Here is an 18,991-nt window from a genome sequence, read left to right on the forward strand (position 1 = left end):
TCTTTCTCATATCCTGGAGTCTGGGAAATCTGGGATCTCGGCAGCGGCAGATTTGGTGTGGTGGTTGGTGAACCACATCCTGGTTCATAGAAGGCACTTTTTCACTGTCCCCTCACATGGCAGAAGGGACAAAAGACCTGTCTGAGGCCTCATTTATGAGAGCACTAATCCCATTTATTAGGGCACCACTCCTATGACCTAATCAGTTCCTAAAGACCCCTTCTCCTAATTACATCACCTTGGGCATTAGGTTTGCAATACTGTATATGAACTTTGCAACGGCACCAACATTCAGACCACAGCAGAATCTAACGGTCGTGGGAGCTGGAGCAGATCTCTGTTGCTTTTGTTTGTTTGTTTGTTTTTAATCTAAGAGGAATTAGGGGCTTGATTCACAGAGAAATACCATCTGACGAGCAGTTCACAAGAGAACATGCTGTGACAACTGTCATAGCATCGGGTTCCTGAGATGAGAGGAGCACATTCACTGAGATTCTATTCATGCTTCAAAGCCACGCTAAAATTTCATCTTCAGGAGGTCTTCCAGATCTTCCCAGCTACCCTAAGTCACGTGTTCCTCTTTGTTGCTGAAGCATTTCATTTCTCTGTTGAGATTCATACTATATTATCTGTTAGTTGTGCACATATTTTGGGATGCAATGTGTTGTATTGGATAGGACACTAGTTTGACATCAGAAGACAATACTTTGAATCTGAGCTTTGACACTTACTAGTTGTGTAACTTTGAACAATTTACTTAACTCCACTGATTCTCTGTTACTTCATCCTCAAAATTAATTGTTCAGGAGATGAAATGAGATAAAAATGACTGGGCCAAAATAAATGTTCAACTAATATTTCCCACCTTCTTCTTGGACAGTATATAGTTCCCCTGGTATCTAGCTCCTCCTGATTGTGCAAGGAGAAGGGATTAATAATTTTCAGTCCTTAGCTTTCAAAATACAGCACTTTTCTAGCAGAGGTTTATAAAGGGAATGAAATAACACAGGAGCACCACGTGGATCTAAGGAAGTAATCGGGCAAGTGGGCAAAATGTTTACCCAGATTTGTTTATAATAGAAAAGAAGTTGGAAGAAATCTAGTTGGTCTTTAGCAGAGGACTAAATTAATATGTGATGCATTCATATAATTAACTGGCTAAAAGACCCTTCAAAAAGACAACGTATTTACACATGCATCCACAGGAAAAGACTTGTACATGTGTGTAAAGAGGCAGAAAACAGAACAAAATGTATGTACTTCTTAAACATAGCAGAGTTGATGGAAATGGAACTGTGGTCTGTAGATGTCAATGTATCCTTAAGTCTGTACCCGTTTCCCTACTTATAAGCATATCCATGTCACATCCATATCGATATCTGGAGAAGTACGTGCACACTTAATTTTATCTCTGGGTGGGGATTAGGGGTTCAGGGGTACAACATTTTTGTTTGCCATTTTATATATATATCTGTCTCATTTACATGTTACAGAATGAACAAGAATTACTTAGGATAAAATACAATAAAGGCATTTCCATTTTGAAGACATGCATACACTTACACATATTTTAAAGCTGGTGTGATGAGTATGTGCAATGAAGTCATGGTTTTATGGCTTCCCAGTGGTTCACTGGGGTTACTTTCAGAATAAATCCACATCAAGTTTAACCTCAGACCACCCCCACCAAACAGAAAACCAGAAGCTCAGGTACTGCCATGTAAATATATTTCCTCAACATCAGGTTTGAAATATGATTTGTAAGGTGACTAGTGAAAATATTTACATTTGGCTTTGTTTCCTCCTTGTTCTCTCATAAGAAACCATGAGACCTTCCAAAAATTCATTCGTAAACTGATGGTAAGAATAACTGAGTCTCAATGAACCCAAAAGTATTTCAGTTTTGAACTGACAGAAACTTCAAGATAATTATGTACATTGCTATATTATCAGTGGGGAAAATGTTCTATGGGACATTTGTTAAAAGTCATAGTTTGTCTTGTTTGTATTTATCCATTCTAAGACATCATCAATTTTAAGAGATGCTATTGATTTAATCACAGCCTTTCAAGAAAAGAAGAAAGAATATAACACTTAATGTGCAAATCTATTGTGCACAATCCTTCATGATTTCCGAAATATGCAGAAAAAATAAAAGTGCATCTGAGATGACAGGAATATGGCTCTAGAAGCCTAAATTTGCTCTTGCTCCCAACGTCCTAGAAATTCCGAGAGAGTGAATCCAAGATATCTAAGGAAAGAGCTAACATAACCTTGGACTGAAAAAGGTACACTGATATCCCAGGCTTGAATATTTTCACTAAGAACAAAGCAATGACAGTTCATAGCATGTGCTAATCCTTCTCAGATGGGAAAAGCTTCTTGTCTGGCTGTGTTGAGAAAGATCCCAGAATGAACCAATCCTGGGATGATTTCTGTGAGCTATTAGCAATGTCTGCCATGGAAGCAAGAGGGGCTGACATCAGAAATACACCATTTCTAATCTAGCCAGATAAATTCCACTGAAACAAATCTCTTCAAGTGCTTGCTTTCTTCTCCCTACTCTATCATTTTAATCAGACATAACTGAGAGGAATGAGAAGCTCAAGAGTGGTCAAGGGTATTCTGACTGGAGCAAATTTTGGTCCCTGGCCACCTATAAGTTCAGTTTTTCAATTCTCCTAATAGGAACCGTATGGCTGGGACAGCTGGGTGTCAGCGGGTCTTCTCTGAACAGCTGTTTGCAGTAACCTGTGGTTGCCATGGGAACCAGGCTCTGGAGGACATTGGCCTGATGGATTTATTAGGTAGCAGCAAGAGTCACCCTTTTGTCACTACATTTTATGAGGGTACATGACCACAAATCCACAGAGGAGTAGAGAACATTTTGGGGTTTGGTGATTACAGGCCAACAAAATCCTAATAGAGCTCATCCCATGATACCAGACCTCAGAGGGCTCCTGGGAGAAGCTCTTATTATCCTAGCCATCCTAGGTTCCTGAGAAACAAGCCATGCTGGGCTAGAGGTGAAAGGACACGCATGGTGTGCCTCTTCTCTGGTCTCTATGACCTTCAGGGCTTGCTGGTTCCTTGGCTTCGCAGCTGGAAGGGACTTTGGAGTCCAGTTCTTTCATGTTGCAAATGAGGCCCAGAATGGAGATGAAATTTGTCCAAGGTTACACAGCAAGTGGGTGGCAAAGCTAGGACATGAACTCAAGGCAGAGTCTCGCTCTCTCTCCTTTACACTTTGATGTTCTGCATACTTGCTAACCCTTAAGAAGCACGGTACATTTGCCCACAGTGATCCTCTGTTTCAAACCTTTACCCAGCTTTTGGAAGAAAGAACAACTCATGAACAGGGCTCGTTAGAGCCATTATGATCTGACCTCTGCTGAACTCTTCAGCCTTGTTTTTTTCCCTTTTCCTTCTCACCTTGAACTCTCTGCCCCACTGAGATTTATCCTTCCTGACCAAGGTATATTCTCTTACCCCACCCTCCCTCACCCTTGCCCTGGTTGCTCCTTCTACTGAGAGCACTCCTCCCCTTCTACCTGGAGGACTCCTGTTCACCCTTTACTTCTGAGCATACACTTCACTCTCTTCTCCAGGAATTCTTCCTTGAGCTCCAGGTCTGGATTAGCTGCACCGACAGCTGCATCCAGAACCATGTCACTCAAACGGTGCTTCTTCACAAGACACACTGGCGTCACTGAAGAGCCTGTCAGAAATGCAGACTCTCAGGCCTATCCTAGACCACGGAGTTGATCTGAATTTTAACCAGGCCCCTGAGTGATTCGCCGGTACACTGAAGTTTGATAAACGTCACTCTAAAGCACACTGCTCACCCTCCTTATACTGTGTTTCTTGTGACATATTTCACTGCATCTGCCTGCTGACCAGTCTTTTTCTCACTAGATGTTGAGCCTGGTAGAGGCAGGCGCTGTCTTCTTCGCTCATCTGTTTCCAGCCCACAGCACAGGGTCTGGCACAGAGTAAGCACATTAAATGAATCGATGAATCCATAAATTAATAAGTGAGGATATCCTCAAGTCTCTTAATATTTGCAAGGACAATGCATTTTTTTTATTTTTAGAATGTTATTTTTAAGCTAGAAAAACCTTAGAGTTTGCGGAATTCCGTTGTTTCCAACTGTGATCTATATAGATCCTTGATAGCTCAGGTAGACCTCAGGGACCCTTGGGATTGGAGGGGGGAAGTTGAAGAGGAGACCCAGCAGGGGGGCTCCAGGTCACCCACTCTAGCTTCTACCAGAACAACTCTGTAGTCATCTGGTTCACACATCTACTCATCCCATTATTCAATTATTCAATAAGTAATCATTTAGCACCTACTTACAAGAGTTGAATGGGACATAAAGGATCACTAGCTATACATAAACTGACATTGTAGTGGGGATAATATCTTATAGATAACTCAGAAGTAAACACATAAGCAATACAGGATACTAAAACTAGTAGATACGACACAGAAAATTAAAACACGAGGGTGTGATAAAGTGAATGGGTAGAAATTTTAGAGGATTCTCTGAGGAGGTGACTTCTAGCTAAGACCTGGGGTTCTTTGCAAGATTTAGAAAACAGCTTTTTCACTGCTAAGAAAAAAGAAAAAGTACTACTATCGTTTTGTTATAGGGGAACCACTGACCAAAACCACCGCCCTGGCCAAGCCCTATAGTAACCACTTGCATGAGTTATCTTACAACAGGAGGTCCTGGTAAGGAACTCAGAACTAACAAGCTACCACCAACTGGAAGAATTCGGGAAAGGTGAAAAGGAGAGAGGAGAAGCCAGTTCATATGTCCTACAAACCTCCCAGAATCCTTCTCGCTGGAATCCATCTTGGCTGAGCGATGCTCGAGTGCCACCAGGAAGGACCCTGAGTGAGAATGATTGTCCAGAGACAACTCATAAACTAACCCCATTACCATAAAACCCGAGACTGCAAGCCACGTGGCAGAGCAGTTCTCCTGGGTTCCCTTACCCTGCTGCTCTCTGACCAGGCACCCCTTTTCAATAAAGTCTCTTGCTTTGCCAGCACATGTGTCTCCTCGGACAATTCATTTCTGAGTGTTAGACAAGAGCCCACTCTCGGGCTCTGGAAAGGGACCCCCTTTCTGCAACAATTTTATAGATAAAGAGACTGAGTGCCAGAGAGGGCCACAGGCCAAGGTTGCACAGTCAGTTTATTAGCAGTGCCAGGATGGATTAGGGTGCAGCTGCCTTGATTCCTGCTGATGCCAGTGTGGGACACCAGAGGAATCTCAGATTCCCTCAAGAGACTAGAAAGACCAAAGAAGGAGGGAGCTGGGTGGCACAGTGGGTGTTGGCATATAGTGGCTGGTGACTATCTGGCCGGAGGTGAACGGGTCCATTACTGAGTGGGTTGTTCTGCCTCTGTGGGCGACCAGAAAGCCTTTCCAGAAGATTTATGTCCTGGAAGGACCCCAGAAGATGATAAAGACAAAGCCAGGAGTGAAGCTCTGGTTTAGCTTCCACCTAAAACCCCTGAACCCTGTGGGAAAGCCCAGTAAAGCAGAATGCCTTTGCCTGTCCCCAGGAAAGATGGCAGCCACGATGACTCATGCAGAAGCTTTCATCTGGGGCTCTGTGCTTCTGTCTGTCTGCTCTCTTTTAGCTTTTATCTAAAGAACATTTCTTTCATGTGAAAGGGAGAAAGTTACAATCCAGGACCCAGCAAAACAGATAAGGCCCCGCCCCAGGGAAAGAGCCTTTTTATCCCTCAACCAAGCCTTGAATTCTTGGAGTTTACTGCAAGTGTTGTAAGGGCTCAGGGTGAAAGCTCGGGGCAGAACCGGACTCCATAGCAAACTCTGCGCAGCTCATTTAACCCTGTGGGGCCTCCAATTCCTTTTCATTCATAAAATGGGGAGGATACCCTACTTTGCCTAGTTTACAGGGTAATTTTAAAGCTATTTAAGGCATAACACGCTGCCCTATCTCAGGAAGTCACGCAATCCTCTTCAGTGCCACAGACACCAGCACAGACCCAGGGCACTGCACCATCTCTCCTGGATTAGGGTTACAACAGCCTCTATGGCCTCACTGCCTCCTTCTGGTCTAGACACCTCTAGTCCAGGCTTCTAACTGCAGTCAGAGGGATCTCTATCCCTTGAAGATCTGATAACATCTCCCCCCTGTGAAAAACACTTGAAAAGCTTCCCATTACCCTAGAGAGATAATCCAAACTCTTTAACCCTACTTACAGGGCATTCGGAACTGGCCCTTGCTGACCTCTCCCTTCTTATCTCTTCCCACTCCTGCTGTCACACACTTGGCTCCAACTACACAGAAATTCTTTCAGTTCCTCCACACAGTGTTTACCAAAGTGTAGAAGGAGTTCCCCTGGGGCAGGAGAAAGGATTTTAGGTGGTACTCAGGAAGATCACAGATCCAGTATTAAACAACAATGAATCACACTGAGGAAAAGCATTTTGATTCCCATTTTCACTCTCTTCCCCTCCTCCAGATTACTTTAAGAGAGTTTTAGTTCAGGACTGTGTCTTAAGTACTTCTCTAACACTTGCTAATCTCCCTTTTTAAAGGGAAAGCCTCAGGCTCAGCTAGGCTTGAACTACATTGTTTTCTGGTTTTGTTTTTCTTCCATTGTACTGAATGCTTAAGTTTAATCTTTATTAAGGGTAGATGGTGCTAGTTTTCCCTTTACAAAATGATACAGTGTTTTCGTTTCAAATGTATTTTCAATAAGTGGACCTAAGGAAGAAATAGAAAATAAATGAACTGCATATGGTATGGCGATATGGCAAAAATCATAAAGGTGGCAGGCAAATGACCAAAATTTAAGAGGAAAACCCCTGCCTATGTAGTATTATCTCCTCTGAACATTTCACAGGCTACTCCTTTGGCCCTAACCCCTCCAATCCTCCTCTCCCTCCAGTGGTCTGACCTTAGCTCACCCTTTCGGCCTCAGAGTCTCAGCCTTTATGGGGGCTTCACTGCGTTACCTAGACCGAGTGTCTATGCCTTGCTTCCCCAAAGGGCCCCTTTCGTCTATTCTTTTGACCCTTATTATTCCTATTCTTTGCAACTGCTTGTTTAATTACCTGCAACAGTAAGCTATGCGTCGATAGGGACTGTTTCTACATTTTTAACATTGCATTATCAACTACCGACCTAAAAGAGGGGCTACTAAGTTTGTGTTGAATAAATGAATGGATGTCATTGTTGGGTGCAAGGCGTGAAATGCAGCCACCGTTTCAGATACTACTTTGTGACGCTTCAGAAGATAGTGACTGTGTGTTAGTTACGGTTGAATCCTCCATGGCAACTATCACAGCGGTTGGCATGGTCAGTGCTGGTGACAAAAAATTGTGCCTTAGTACGTGTTGAAGTTATGAATGTATTTAGTCTTGGTTACCAATGGGCTTTATCCAGAAAAAAAAAAAACCCTCGGATTTCTTATGAAAGAGTAGGAGAAGCCCTAGATTAGGGGCCATGACCCTGTCACCATGCTCTTCTACGATGCTGATTAGGACATATCCCCTCAAGGAAGCTATGCTTCCCTTCTCTAAAACTGCAAGTGGAAGGTGAATAAGGGGAGATTGACTGAAAGAACACTGAGGTCTCTGATTTGACATTCCAGGAGTCTAAGAAGCTAAAATTCCAAGATTCTTTCATTCTCCCTACCCACTTCCCCTCTCGAACCCTGACATGACCGGGGTGACTGCCACTCTTATTTATTTCATAAAGCCCATTCCCAGCCTATGGAAGAAAGGCTCCAGTAAAGTCAAATGGAAGCAAGAAGAATTTACCACCCCACTCGCGCTCATATGCCCACGTACCTGGGCCCCAGCTCATCCTCGCTCCTCCAGACAAAGTCACCAAACTTCTCATAGTGAGAGTTGTAGTGGTGCTGGACTCGAAACAGCATGGAGGCGGAGACTTCCATCAGTGTGTTGTAGGCAGTCTGCTGCTCCTTCCCGCTTGTGTACCCATTGTACAGATTGTAGATCTTGTCAGCTATCTCTGGGGAGGAAGAATTGCAGGCACAGATCACCGGACAGTAGGAAAAAGGGAGGACAAAAGCATGCCTTGCAACTAGGAAGGCATATTCATGCAGGAGTTCACTAGTGTGGTCTTTGGGGACAGACAAACCTTAATTCCATCCTGAATATGTCACTGACCAGCTGTGTTCAGTTTTCCTATCTATCAACCGGAGATAACGATATATAGTCTGGAGAGGCACTGGGACGACTAAATTAAAACATGCATGTAAAGCACTCAACACAGGGTCTGGCACAAAGTTAGTGCTTGTAATTGCACTCACTAATGTAAGTTTTGTGCCTATGATTTAACAGAAAATTCCAAACAAGTGCAGAGGCTTAAATAAACTGTCTTGGGCTCATCTCAATAGTCAACTTCTATCTCCTCTCCGCAATACTCCCAACACATTTCTGTGATCAGGTCTAACAGCTCTCCATTCAAAAATCTTTCAAAGAAAATCTCGACTCTTCTGTTTGCCATTCATGGCAATTTCTACTCTTTCAGTCATTCCTACTAATTGATGTAACTAAAATTCATTATGGGCTGCTCTTTTGAATAGGAGGCACATTCTTTCATCTTTGAAGACTTTGAACAAAATTTATGTATGTTCCCACATCACTGCTAATGGCAATCGCTTTCAGGACAGTCTGGGGGACTTGGGTTCAGGATGGAAGGAGCATTTACTTTGTAAAGTTTTCTACCCTGATCTTTATTGTTCTTATGTTTTTAAACCATGTTCATGTGTTATTTTAAAATAAAAATACTTAAAAAAATTACGAGGAAACCATCTCAAATTCTCTCCCTTTTGAGACTCAGTATCTCACCATCTCCTCTTGTCTGGTAGGTAGCACACAAACATCTGTCATCAAGCTTATGACTGAGCCATTTGAAGAAATGTCTCTCTCTCTCTCCCCCTAGAATGTGAACTCCTGAAAGATGAAGACCATGTCTCTTCTGCATTCCTTGTACCAGGGTTCTTAGAAAATATCTGCTCAACTTGAAGTGGACCACCAGGTCTCATGAGCTACCATCATGTTTTTGTAGAAACTGTGTCTACACATTGTCTAAGAACTAAGTATATGGTAGAGCTGATTTATTGGTTCCATTTTTTTTGACAGGTGTTTTGCCTAATGTTTACAACTCCATGGACAAGGAATAGCAGAAAAGGTTTCATCTTGCATGCTAATTCTGACTGACAGTTACTGACTCTAGCTCTACGCTGAGGATTCTGAGGCCACCCCTGGGCTAGATGGGAAGGTGTGCTGTGATCAGCTAATGATATCTGCCATGAGTGCAGCAAAGCCAAGTGGTCCTCTAGGTGCCACCGATTTGCCAGCTCTAGCGTAGCCTGAAGTGGAAGAAAGGGATTGGTCCCTAAAAGCCTAGGCCAAGGGGCAGAACACAGTCATGGGGTTCTGACTCTCCACCACTCCTTGCCTCTAAGTCAGAACACAGATTCTACAACAGAGGAGCAAGTCTTTCTACTGGCAAAGATACTGCTGGTCCGTCTCAATTTCCTTCATGGCTTTGATTAATTTATCTCCATGTTCCTCCTTAGTCCCTTGGCTTTCTTCTCCCTGTGCCAATATGTGTGTGAGGCAGGAAAGTAGTGGTGGTTAGTGACTGTTGGGTGCAGAATTTAGAGAGCGAAAATATGGGAGTTACCTCGGAAGTGAAGAAATGGGTCACCTACCTTCTGCTTTATTGTCATCTACCAGCGGACAGGCGGTCCTCAGGGTCACTGTGCTGAGCTCTGAGTGCCTCCCTCGTGTATCCACTGCATAGAGAGTGAACCTGTAGCACAACAAGAAAACAGAGCACAAGGCTGTGACTTCAGAAAAGGCCCTGGAAGTTCCAAAGAGGAACACAAAATCATAGCACAGGAATAATAGTTGAAAGAGCTCAGGGATGAGGGGCTTCCCTGGTGGTGCAGTGGTCGAGAATCTGCCTGCCCATGCAGGGGACATGGGTTCGAGCCCTGGTCTGGGAGGATCCCACATGCCGCGGAGCATCTAGGCCCCGTGAGCCACAACTGCTGAGCCTGCGCTTCTGGAGCCTGTGCTCCGCAACAAGAGAGGCCGCGATAGTGAGAGGCCCGCGCACGGCGATGAAGAGTGGCCCCCACTCGCCGCAACTAGAGAAAGCCCTCGTACAGAAACGAAGACCCAACACAGCCAAAAATAAATAAATAAATAAACAAACTTGAAAAGAGGTCACAAGCAAAATTAAAAAAAAAAAAAAAAGAACTCAGGGATGCTTAGGCTGCAGGAAAATGATTTGGAAAGAAAAAAAAGAAAATTATTAAGCATGTATTGAACACCAACTGCCTTGCTGGGCATTTTGCACATAATCTCTTAATTTACAAGTAGCAAACCTAGAAGGCAGGGATTATTCTCACCTGCATTTCACCAAGGAGAAAACTGAGACTTAGTTGTGTATCTTTCCATGGTCTCACAGTTACCGGCGGGGCAGAGCAGTCTGAATTCAGGACTTGAGAAGTAAACCCCGATGCTATCTTGTATGGCTTTATATACTCATTTATATATTCTTTCATTCATTTACTTAACAAATTTTAGTTGAGCATTAACTGTGTGCCAGGAATTATTTTAGGTGCTAAGATTATAAAGATGAGCAAGAGAGTTAAGGCCCCTGCTTGCATAAAGCTAAACAAAAAGTAAGCAAAAAAATAGATAATGGTGAATGATAATAGATTAAAGTGAAGGGGGATGTGGCTGCTTTAGACAGGTGTGTCCACAAAGGCCTTCTTGTTGAGAGGTTTGATCTGAGACATGAAAATGAGAAGGAACTAGCTTATGGGAGGAAAAGCATCCCAGGCAGGAAAAGCAGTTAAGTGCAAAGGTCCTGAGGCGAGAAGGATCCAGACTGTTGGAGGAGTAGACGGTTTGTGCAGCTGTAGCAAAGAGAGATGAGTGGGAAGATGGGTGGGTGGGGCCCCTGTGGGCCATGATAGAGTCTGGGAGTTATTCTAGGGACAAGGCATGTCCCCAGCTTTCAGCGTTGTTGCCTGCAGCCCCATGCTGTACTGGGGGGAATAGGCAGCCTGTGTGGTATTCGACGGAGAGAATTGGTAAACTGCAGACCTGGTGGATTCAGGTCCAATCCAGGGCACAGAATTCTTTCTAGAGTAGACACGGTTGTCTGGCCTACTTTGAGAAGGCTCTCTGACCCTTCACACCTCCAGATCTCCAAGTTCTGAAGTTTAAACAAAGTCAAAGGAGTGAGTAGACTTTCGAGAAGAGGTAATCCTTGGAGGCCAGCGACAATCTGAATAGAAGGGAGAAGGGCTAAGCGTCTCAGCATCCTGTCCTTGTCATGCCATCCTCTTTCACCAGCGTTCAAGGGTAGAGCAGTAGCGTGGAGTGGGAATAGGGTTTTCTGGGTCAGGTAGAAGAAACTACAGTCCCAGGGGCCCTATTTCCTCTCCCCCTTCTCCAAAACCTCAACTTACCTCATGTTATAAAATGGGCATAACACTGTGACTGCCCGTTGTGGAATGATGAACCCTGACTGACTGCACATATTAGGTAGTTAATAAATATGAGCTGGTTGTCCAAATTAATTAATTTGTGCTGAGTCCTTAATATGTGTCAGGCAGGGACCTATGCAGTTTTATCTGCATTATTGCTATTAATTCCCCCAGATGATCCTAAAAGATAACTGCTATTACTCTCTTTATTTTATATACGGGGCTCAGAGAGGGAAAGCAGCTTGCCCAGAACCACACAGTAATTACTGAGACAGGCAGTTAGGCCTAGGTGTGTCTGACTCCAAAGCCCATGCATTTAGCCACTATCAGCTACTATCCTCTGACTAAAGGTCTGTGGATATCACCTCTGTACAAATACAAGTCCACTAGGTACACTTGCCAAACTCCAAATATGTTGAAACAGTGCCATTTCACATGTTTTTCTAATCTTATGAAAACCTCCTAAAATAATCACTCTCATTATCTCCATCTTTCAGAAGAGGAAACTGAAGATCAAAAAATTAGGCAATTTGTCCAAAATCACAGTTAGACAATGAGAAAACCAAGACCTGTATCCTGCTTTGTCTCACTCTAAAACCCATACTCTGAACTCTCAGCTGCCATTTTCCTGCTCCAGTTCCACCACTACTAGCTCAGAGGGTCTGAACCTGGAAACCTCAGAGGGCCTCTCAGCTTTAATACCTCATGACATGATGGTCCAAAGGCTGTTTTTATTAAAGGCACTATAAATCAGAACTTCTTGGTACGAGGGGCACAGTAAGCAGAAGCCAGTATCTTTCTGGAGAAACTACCATTTGTCTTCTTTGTGCGAAAGTCTCCTTTTTAAGAATAACTCGATTTCTCTTTTGAAGAACTGTAAGAGGTACTCATGCCATTCCAAGAATGTGTTTTGAGCTTATTCCTTGATATTGATTCTGAGTTTTGTCGTAACTCAGACGGTACCTTAGCCCCATCCTGCCTTTACTGGGAAGCTGGTGTTTTGGGTGCACATCGGAATTCATCAATCAGTCATGCCAGGTCTGTGTTTCTGACGCCACGAGCCAGGCTGGCAGCAAGCCTCGTAACCATATACGCTCCATACTCTTTACTGCTATGGGCCACGGCCACTAGGCCGATGACAGACCCAGGGAGACACCTCCTAGCACTGCAGGAATGTAAGCACTGAGCTGTCCCACCAATATGCTGCAAAGGGAACTGGGGTGAGGGGTCAAGCAGGGAACAGGTCACCCAGAGCCCCAGAAGCAGAAGGAGCCTTGCAGACATTCAGCATCCATTCAAACCTTGGCTCTGAGGTTCACTAGAACCTCAGAGTATGACCTTGGGCTGGTTGATTATCCTCTCTGAGCCTAAGTCTCCCCGAATGTGAAACAAAAGAAACAAGTCCCTCCCTGAAGAATTGTCAGTCCGAGTGCAGGAAAACTAGCCCACTTCCTAAATGTAATGATAGGCACGGCTGCCATCTACTAAGTGCTCATCGGTGTTGGGTCCTTTGTATGCACTGCTCCAGTTAATCTTCATAATGTATGCGTCAGGTACCATGACTGTTTGCATTTTATCAGTAAGGATGTTGGTTCCAAGGAGGTCAAGTAATTGACCTATTATTACATATTAAGTAAGTAGCAGTGGGGGACCAGAATTAGGTCTGTCTAAATCCGAAGATTATACTCTTAACTACATTGTACTATACTATCTTGTCAAATCTCATTTCACCTTTTATCTTTCATCAGCTGGCTTGGAGTGCTGGCAAGGGTAAACAAGTGTGGGTCTAAACCTGATAGATGTGACTAAGAGGCCTAAATACGGAATATTTCGGCCCCATCTTCAGATGCAAGCCAATCTATTCATCTTCTTTCTGGACCTTTTGGGTTCAGCCTTTGGCGTGAGAACAACAGCATTACGATGTGGGGATTCTCTCTCTCCACCTGTCATACCTCAGCACTGTGAGCGGAGCTCAGTTCCAGCACTTACTACGTCCAGTATTGTCTCAGTCAAGGGAAGCAGTAGGTGACAGAGGAAGAAGTCTGGTCTTGGAGATGGCCAGGCTTGCGTTCACTTTCCATTCTATTCCCTGGCTCTGTGACCTTGGACTAGTCCCTTTACCCCTCTGTGCTTATTTCACCTCTCCGCATCAAGCATCTGTGGTAGGGAGGCTGCTGTCCATTTCACAGGTCAGCGTGGATGAATGTGAAAGGTAAGTGCTATACAAGGTGAGTTATGACCAGTAAGAAGGGTCGGAGGCAAGATCATAGTCAAACTCCAGGATGTGAGAATTAGTAAGTGGCAAAGGAGGGAGGTAAGGAGAGTATTGGGTAACACTGTGTAAGCACTTACTACCCACACGACATCTAGGAAGTGGCAGAGGCAGAATCCAAACCCTAGCCTGAAGCTTGGGTACAGCTATATCCCTGGCACTTAACACAGTACTAAGCATATGATAGGCACTTTAAATATTTGAGTAAACGAATGAACTTGAGCATATCACATCGCATTTCTGAATTTCAGTTTCTGCATCAACAAGATGGGGCTCTCAAGAATTACGTAGAGTGACGTATGAGAAGTGGCTTGTAAGTTGCAAATTTTAATAAAGGCCATATAAAGAGCACTTATTTGGACAAGGGTACACATTTTTAAAATGCTTTCTTGGAGTATAAGAGAAGGAGATGCATTTCAACTGAGGGGAACATAGAAGGCTGTAGTAAATACGTGAATGAGTCTCCAAACATGAGGAGTTAGAAAAAAATTTAAACTGGCCAATTATGTTTCCAGGATGCTTCTGTAATATATTTCCTCCACCAAGAGGGTCCAGGGTCACCTCTCTACTTAGCCAAGCAGCAGGAAGAGCAGCATGCTGGGAAAGAAGTAGTCTTAGGTTTTCAAATTATAAAACCTGGGTAGAATCTTGCTTTCCCCAATAGCTGGCTGAGCGTTCTTGGGAAGTCACTTCACTGTCTCTGAGCCTCAGTCTCTGCGCCTGTAAAACAGGGTGAAGTTAACCGTATCTCACAAGTTTGGGATCAAGGCTCAATGATATACTGATTGCAGCATTGCCTGGTTCAATCTTTGCTCCCCAAAAGGCAGTTTCTATTTGTGTTATTAGAGTAACCCAACATGTCAGTAGAGGCCCCAGGATAGATGAGTCCTCAGGCCACCCTGCCAGTGGGGGTGGAGGGGTGCCGAAAGAGGAAGATGTCAGCCTTACGGGCCTGGGTCAGAAGCCACAAGGCCATGTGCTTTCTGCCTGTCTCAGCTGTAATTGTAGAACTGTTCCAGAGACACATCTGAAAGCTGTTAGCAGACCAGGCAGGGCTTGGAGGGGCTCTTTGAGAGGGGCAGAAAGTAGCAGCCCCTGATGTGGGGAAAGAGAAGAGGATGAGAAGAGAGAGGCAGGCTGAGAAACAGATATACGCATACACACCCACAAAACAGAGTGAAAAGGGGAAAGAGGGAGAGATTGAGAGAGGACACGGTCAGATCTGTGTTTCTCAGAAGGGTGCCGGCTACCTCAGCTCGGTTCTCTCATCTTTACCTGCTGAGGCAGGCTGAGATCCACTGAATGTGGACTAGAACCCCTGAGCCATCCCCAAACTCTACAACCTCACTTTACAGGTGAGAAAACCAAGGCCCAGAGAGGAAACAGACTTGCACAAGGACCCGCTGCCAATAATTTCAGAATAAAGACATTGGCTTTCCCGCCTCCTCCTCCAGCGCCTCTTCTAGACACCACCCTGCTTCTTGCACAATTGACTGACTTAGCTCCACTTGCACCTATGGGATAAGTTAATTATAATAAGAGGAGACTCCAAGGATGAAGTGGGGGAATCCCAGGCTCAAGCCCTTGCTGCTCCTTTGTCTTTGTTTCAGGGGAAAGAACACTGGCCAAGGTGGTTGAAAACTTGAGTTTGCATCCCGGCTTTTCCAGAGACTGTGGGTTGTGAGATCTCAGATGCCTACAGCTATAGGATCTTGGTGTATTGGGATTTCAATGTGTGGGGAAGTGCCTTGGGATTGACTACTCAAATGCAAAGTGTTCTTCAATGTTTCTTCACCATCTTCAGGACAAAGCACAAACTCCTTACTCCCCGCCCCCAGCATGACTCCTTGATGTTCCTTCATTTGACACTATCGGTTTGAGACTCTGTCACCGAGTCTCAAACTCTGGCCACAGATCCAGCCTTGTTTAACAACCTCTGCTTCCTACTCTGTTTCACAGTAGAACCACATCCAACTGCTAATGGATCCCACCTCTTTGCCTTCACACTTGCTGCACCCTCCATCTGGGTCACCCGACCCCTTCTCCACTTGACCCTCTCCACCTTGCCCTTGGAGCAGCAATCAAACCTCATCTCCTCTGGGGAAGCCATTCTCCCTGCACGGTGCCCTGTCACGGCACATGTGGCATGGCTAGGTCAGTGCCCAGACACTTCTCTCGTGCCCCCATGAGCATGTGAGTGTCTTCAGGACTGGACTATGGCTCTGCCCATCTCTGTCCACCTACATCTGGTGCTCAGACACCTAAAGCACATGGTGCTCAGCAAATACTTGCCAGAATGAATGACAGACTGAATGAAGGACTCAATCAACTCTAAGGTAGTAGTTCCCTTGTCTAGAAATCAGTTTCCCCATCTGTAAAATGAACAAAAGGTGATTAGATTAAAAGGCCATTAAAGGAGATAGAATAACAGAGTGGCCCAACGCATGGCTTTGGAATCAGGCAATTTGGTTTTAAATTCTGGCCCTCCATTTATTGGCTGTGTGAGGCCTTGCCTCAGTAAACTCACCTGTAAAATAGGAATCGTAATATTAAAACCCATTACATAGGGCAGCTGTTAGAATGAGATATGGCAGGGGACTGCTCACCATTGATGCCTGGCACGTTAGCAGTCAATGAGAGAGAGCTGTGGGTATCATTACCAATATTATTATTACTATTATTACTGTTAGGCCACAGCCCAAGGCTCTGACACCCTCCCCCCACACCCAGAGTAAGTTGTCCTAGTGGAGATTAGAGGAAGGGAGGTAGAAAGGAAGCTGTTGTTGGTCCCATCCAAGACCCCCGGAACCCCGTCACAGCAGGGGTGAGAGAATGAAACCAAGACATTAATTGGCGGTGAGAGCTTCTCATGGATCTGACAGGGGGTAAGAGCAGGGACAGGGGCTCAGAGGCCCACGTCAGAACTAGGTCCCCGAGAGGACGGGAAAATGCGTTTGAAGTCTCCAGGCCAACGCCTGCTCTTCCCCAGCCGCCGCGTGATTTAGGCATTCTGGGGAGGCAAAAGTCTCCTCTCTGATTTGAAGGGAAACAGATGTTTCCAGGCCAGAGGCCCTGGTCTTGTAAAATGCTCCTTCCCCCACACAGCTTTGGCAAACAACTTCCCGTTAGTTCATCCCCCCACAACCCCCCTCCACCAACTACCATCACTCCCCTCCCTGCCATTCCCAGCACAATGTGGAAGGCAGGGATGGTGGGAAAAACAATGAGTCCCGGCTCCAGCTCGGGGTCTGTGCAGTCAGATGGCCAGGGACACCTAACTGCCCTTTTCTGGGTCTCAGTCCCTCGTCTCTGCAAGGAGGGAACTAAACCAAGATGATCAGTGCTGAGGGATGGGCTAGATCTGATCTTCTAGGGGCTGAGGATGTTTGCCTCTGAAAGAGTTGGTATGATCCATTCCAGATCTTTCTCCATTGGAGTCTATGGCAAAGAGCATGGACTTGCATTATCAGGCTCTGGGTTTGAGTTTGAACTCCATCAGCTACTGGGCAAGAACCACTGGGCCTTGGTTTCCTTATCTGTAAAATGGGGACCAAGGTTCCATCTCACAGGGTTGTGAGAATTAAATCAAAATTCAATCCCCCACTCAAACTAAAATGAATGAAATTGAGCACCGTACCTCTTTCCTTGGTCTACCCACGGTGCTCAGAACAGTCTGAACCCAGAGTAGGTATGCAATAATGTTTGTAACTGATTCTTGGCAGGAAGATCTGCTAGACACCTGACATTCCCAAGACTCAGGCTCTTAACCCAGTTCTGCTTGAATAGTAGAAAGAGAATTCTCATTTTCCTGATCACAAAGCAGCAGGATGTCATGATTAGAACAGACTTCGGAGCTTGACTACCTGAGCTCAAATGTTGGTTCTACACCGTACTATCTTTATGACCTTGGGTAAGTTAGTTAACCTCTCTGTTATTCAGTGATCTTGTCGTTAAAGCGTGGACGATAATATCACCCCCTTCAAAGGGATGCTGGAGGAATAAAGAGCTCAAAAGAGCGCCTGGCACATGGTAAGTGCTAAATAAGCTTTCACCATTTTTCAATGTGTGTGTTTAAATTATGAATCTCTTCTATAATGATTTTAAAATGAGGCCCCACTCCCACCCCAATTCTTTGACATTGTTCCCATTGAGAGGCAGGAGCCTATGTCCCTTTACCTTGAATGAGGCAGGTTCATGAGTGCTTTTAGTAATAGAGAACAGCGGAAGGGACACTGTGTACCTTGTGAATCTGGGTCATAAAGGGCTAGACAACGTCCACCTTGCTCACTGAAACATTCTTGCTGGGAGCCCTGAGCCTCCATGCAGGACATCCAACTACCCTGGTGTGAGGAAGCCATGCCACGCAGAGAGGCTACGTCAGGCACCTCAGCAGCACGATGTTCAGGTCATTCCAGCCAATCCCCAGAAAGATGCACAAAGGAGCCTTCAGCAGTTGAGTCACCTCCAGCCTTTGAACCCTTGCAGTTGAGGCTCCAGACTTAAAGGAGCAAAGACAGCCCAACCTGCTGTGCCCTGTCTGAATGCACGAGCCACAGAACCATCACCATAATCAAATGGTTGTCTTAAGCCACTGAATTCTGGGGTCATTTGTTATGTCATCAGTAGTCACCAGAACAATGTCCAAGCACCTAGGGCAGGAGTCAGCAAACTATGGTGCAGAGCCAAAACTGGTCTGCTGCCTGTTTTTGTAAATAAAGCTTCAATGGAACGTAGCCACTCTTGTTTTCTTAAAATCTATTTTCTGTGGATGCTTTCACACTACAGTGACGGAACTGAGTGACTGCAACAGAGAACATATGGCCCACAAAGCCTGAAATATTTACTATCTGGACCTCTAGAGAAAAGTTTGCTGACCCCTGAATTAGAGCTTTGACAGTACTTAACATTAAAATAATTTGCTTACGTTATTTCATTTGATCCCATTTGATCTGTAAAATGGTCATTCCCACTTTACAGATAGGCACAATGCGTTCAGGTGACTTGTCCAAAGCTATTCTGACCCCAGATCTTCAGCAGCCCGCTGAAGATCTGGACTCCAGTTTCACCCACTGAATGGGCAGTGTGACCTTGGAGCATGCCCTGCCCTCGGGTTCCCAGCCCATGAAATGAGGGCATTGGGCAAGATGGTATGGACTGGCTGCCAGAATTCAGATGCCCAAAGTTTCCCCC

At 44.9% G+C, this 18,991-nt stretch overlaps 1 protein-coding gene across 23 annotated transcripts in view; it reads right to left on the reverse strand.

Annotated features, from left to right (window-relative positions):
- ASTN2 (astrotactin 2) overlaps positions 1 to 18,991 on the reverse strand; it is a 1,502,867-nt gene that overhangs the window by 6,326 nt on the left and 1,477,550 nt on the right. For 22 of the 23 annotated variants that reach the window (XM_079927232.1, XM_079927229.1, XM_079927230.1 and 19 more), the window contains 2 exons: positions 9,736 to 9,836; positions 7,841 to 8,024 (listed from right to left, as the gene is read on the reverse strand). In XM_079927232.1, the coding sequence (XP_079783358.1) occupies positions 7,841 to 8,024; positions 9,736 to 9,836 (285 nt within the window). Of the gene's footprint in view, positions 1 to 7,840; positions 8,025 to 9,735; positions 9,837 to 18,991 lie in introns of those variants that run through there. The other variant, XM_079927219.1, reaches the window with a different exon arrangement.

Source organism: Stenella coeruleoalba (genome assembly GCF_951394435.1).
Source record: "Stenella coeruleoalba genome assembly, chromosome: 7".
NCBI classification, from domain to species: Eukaryota; Metazoa; Chordata; class Mammalia; order Artiodactyla; family Delphinidae; genus Stenella; species Stenella coeruleoalba.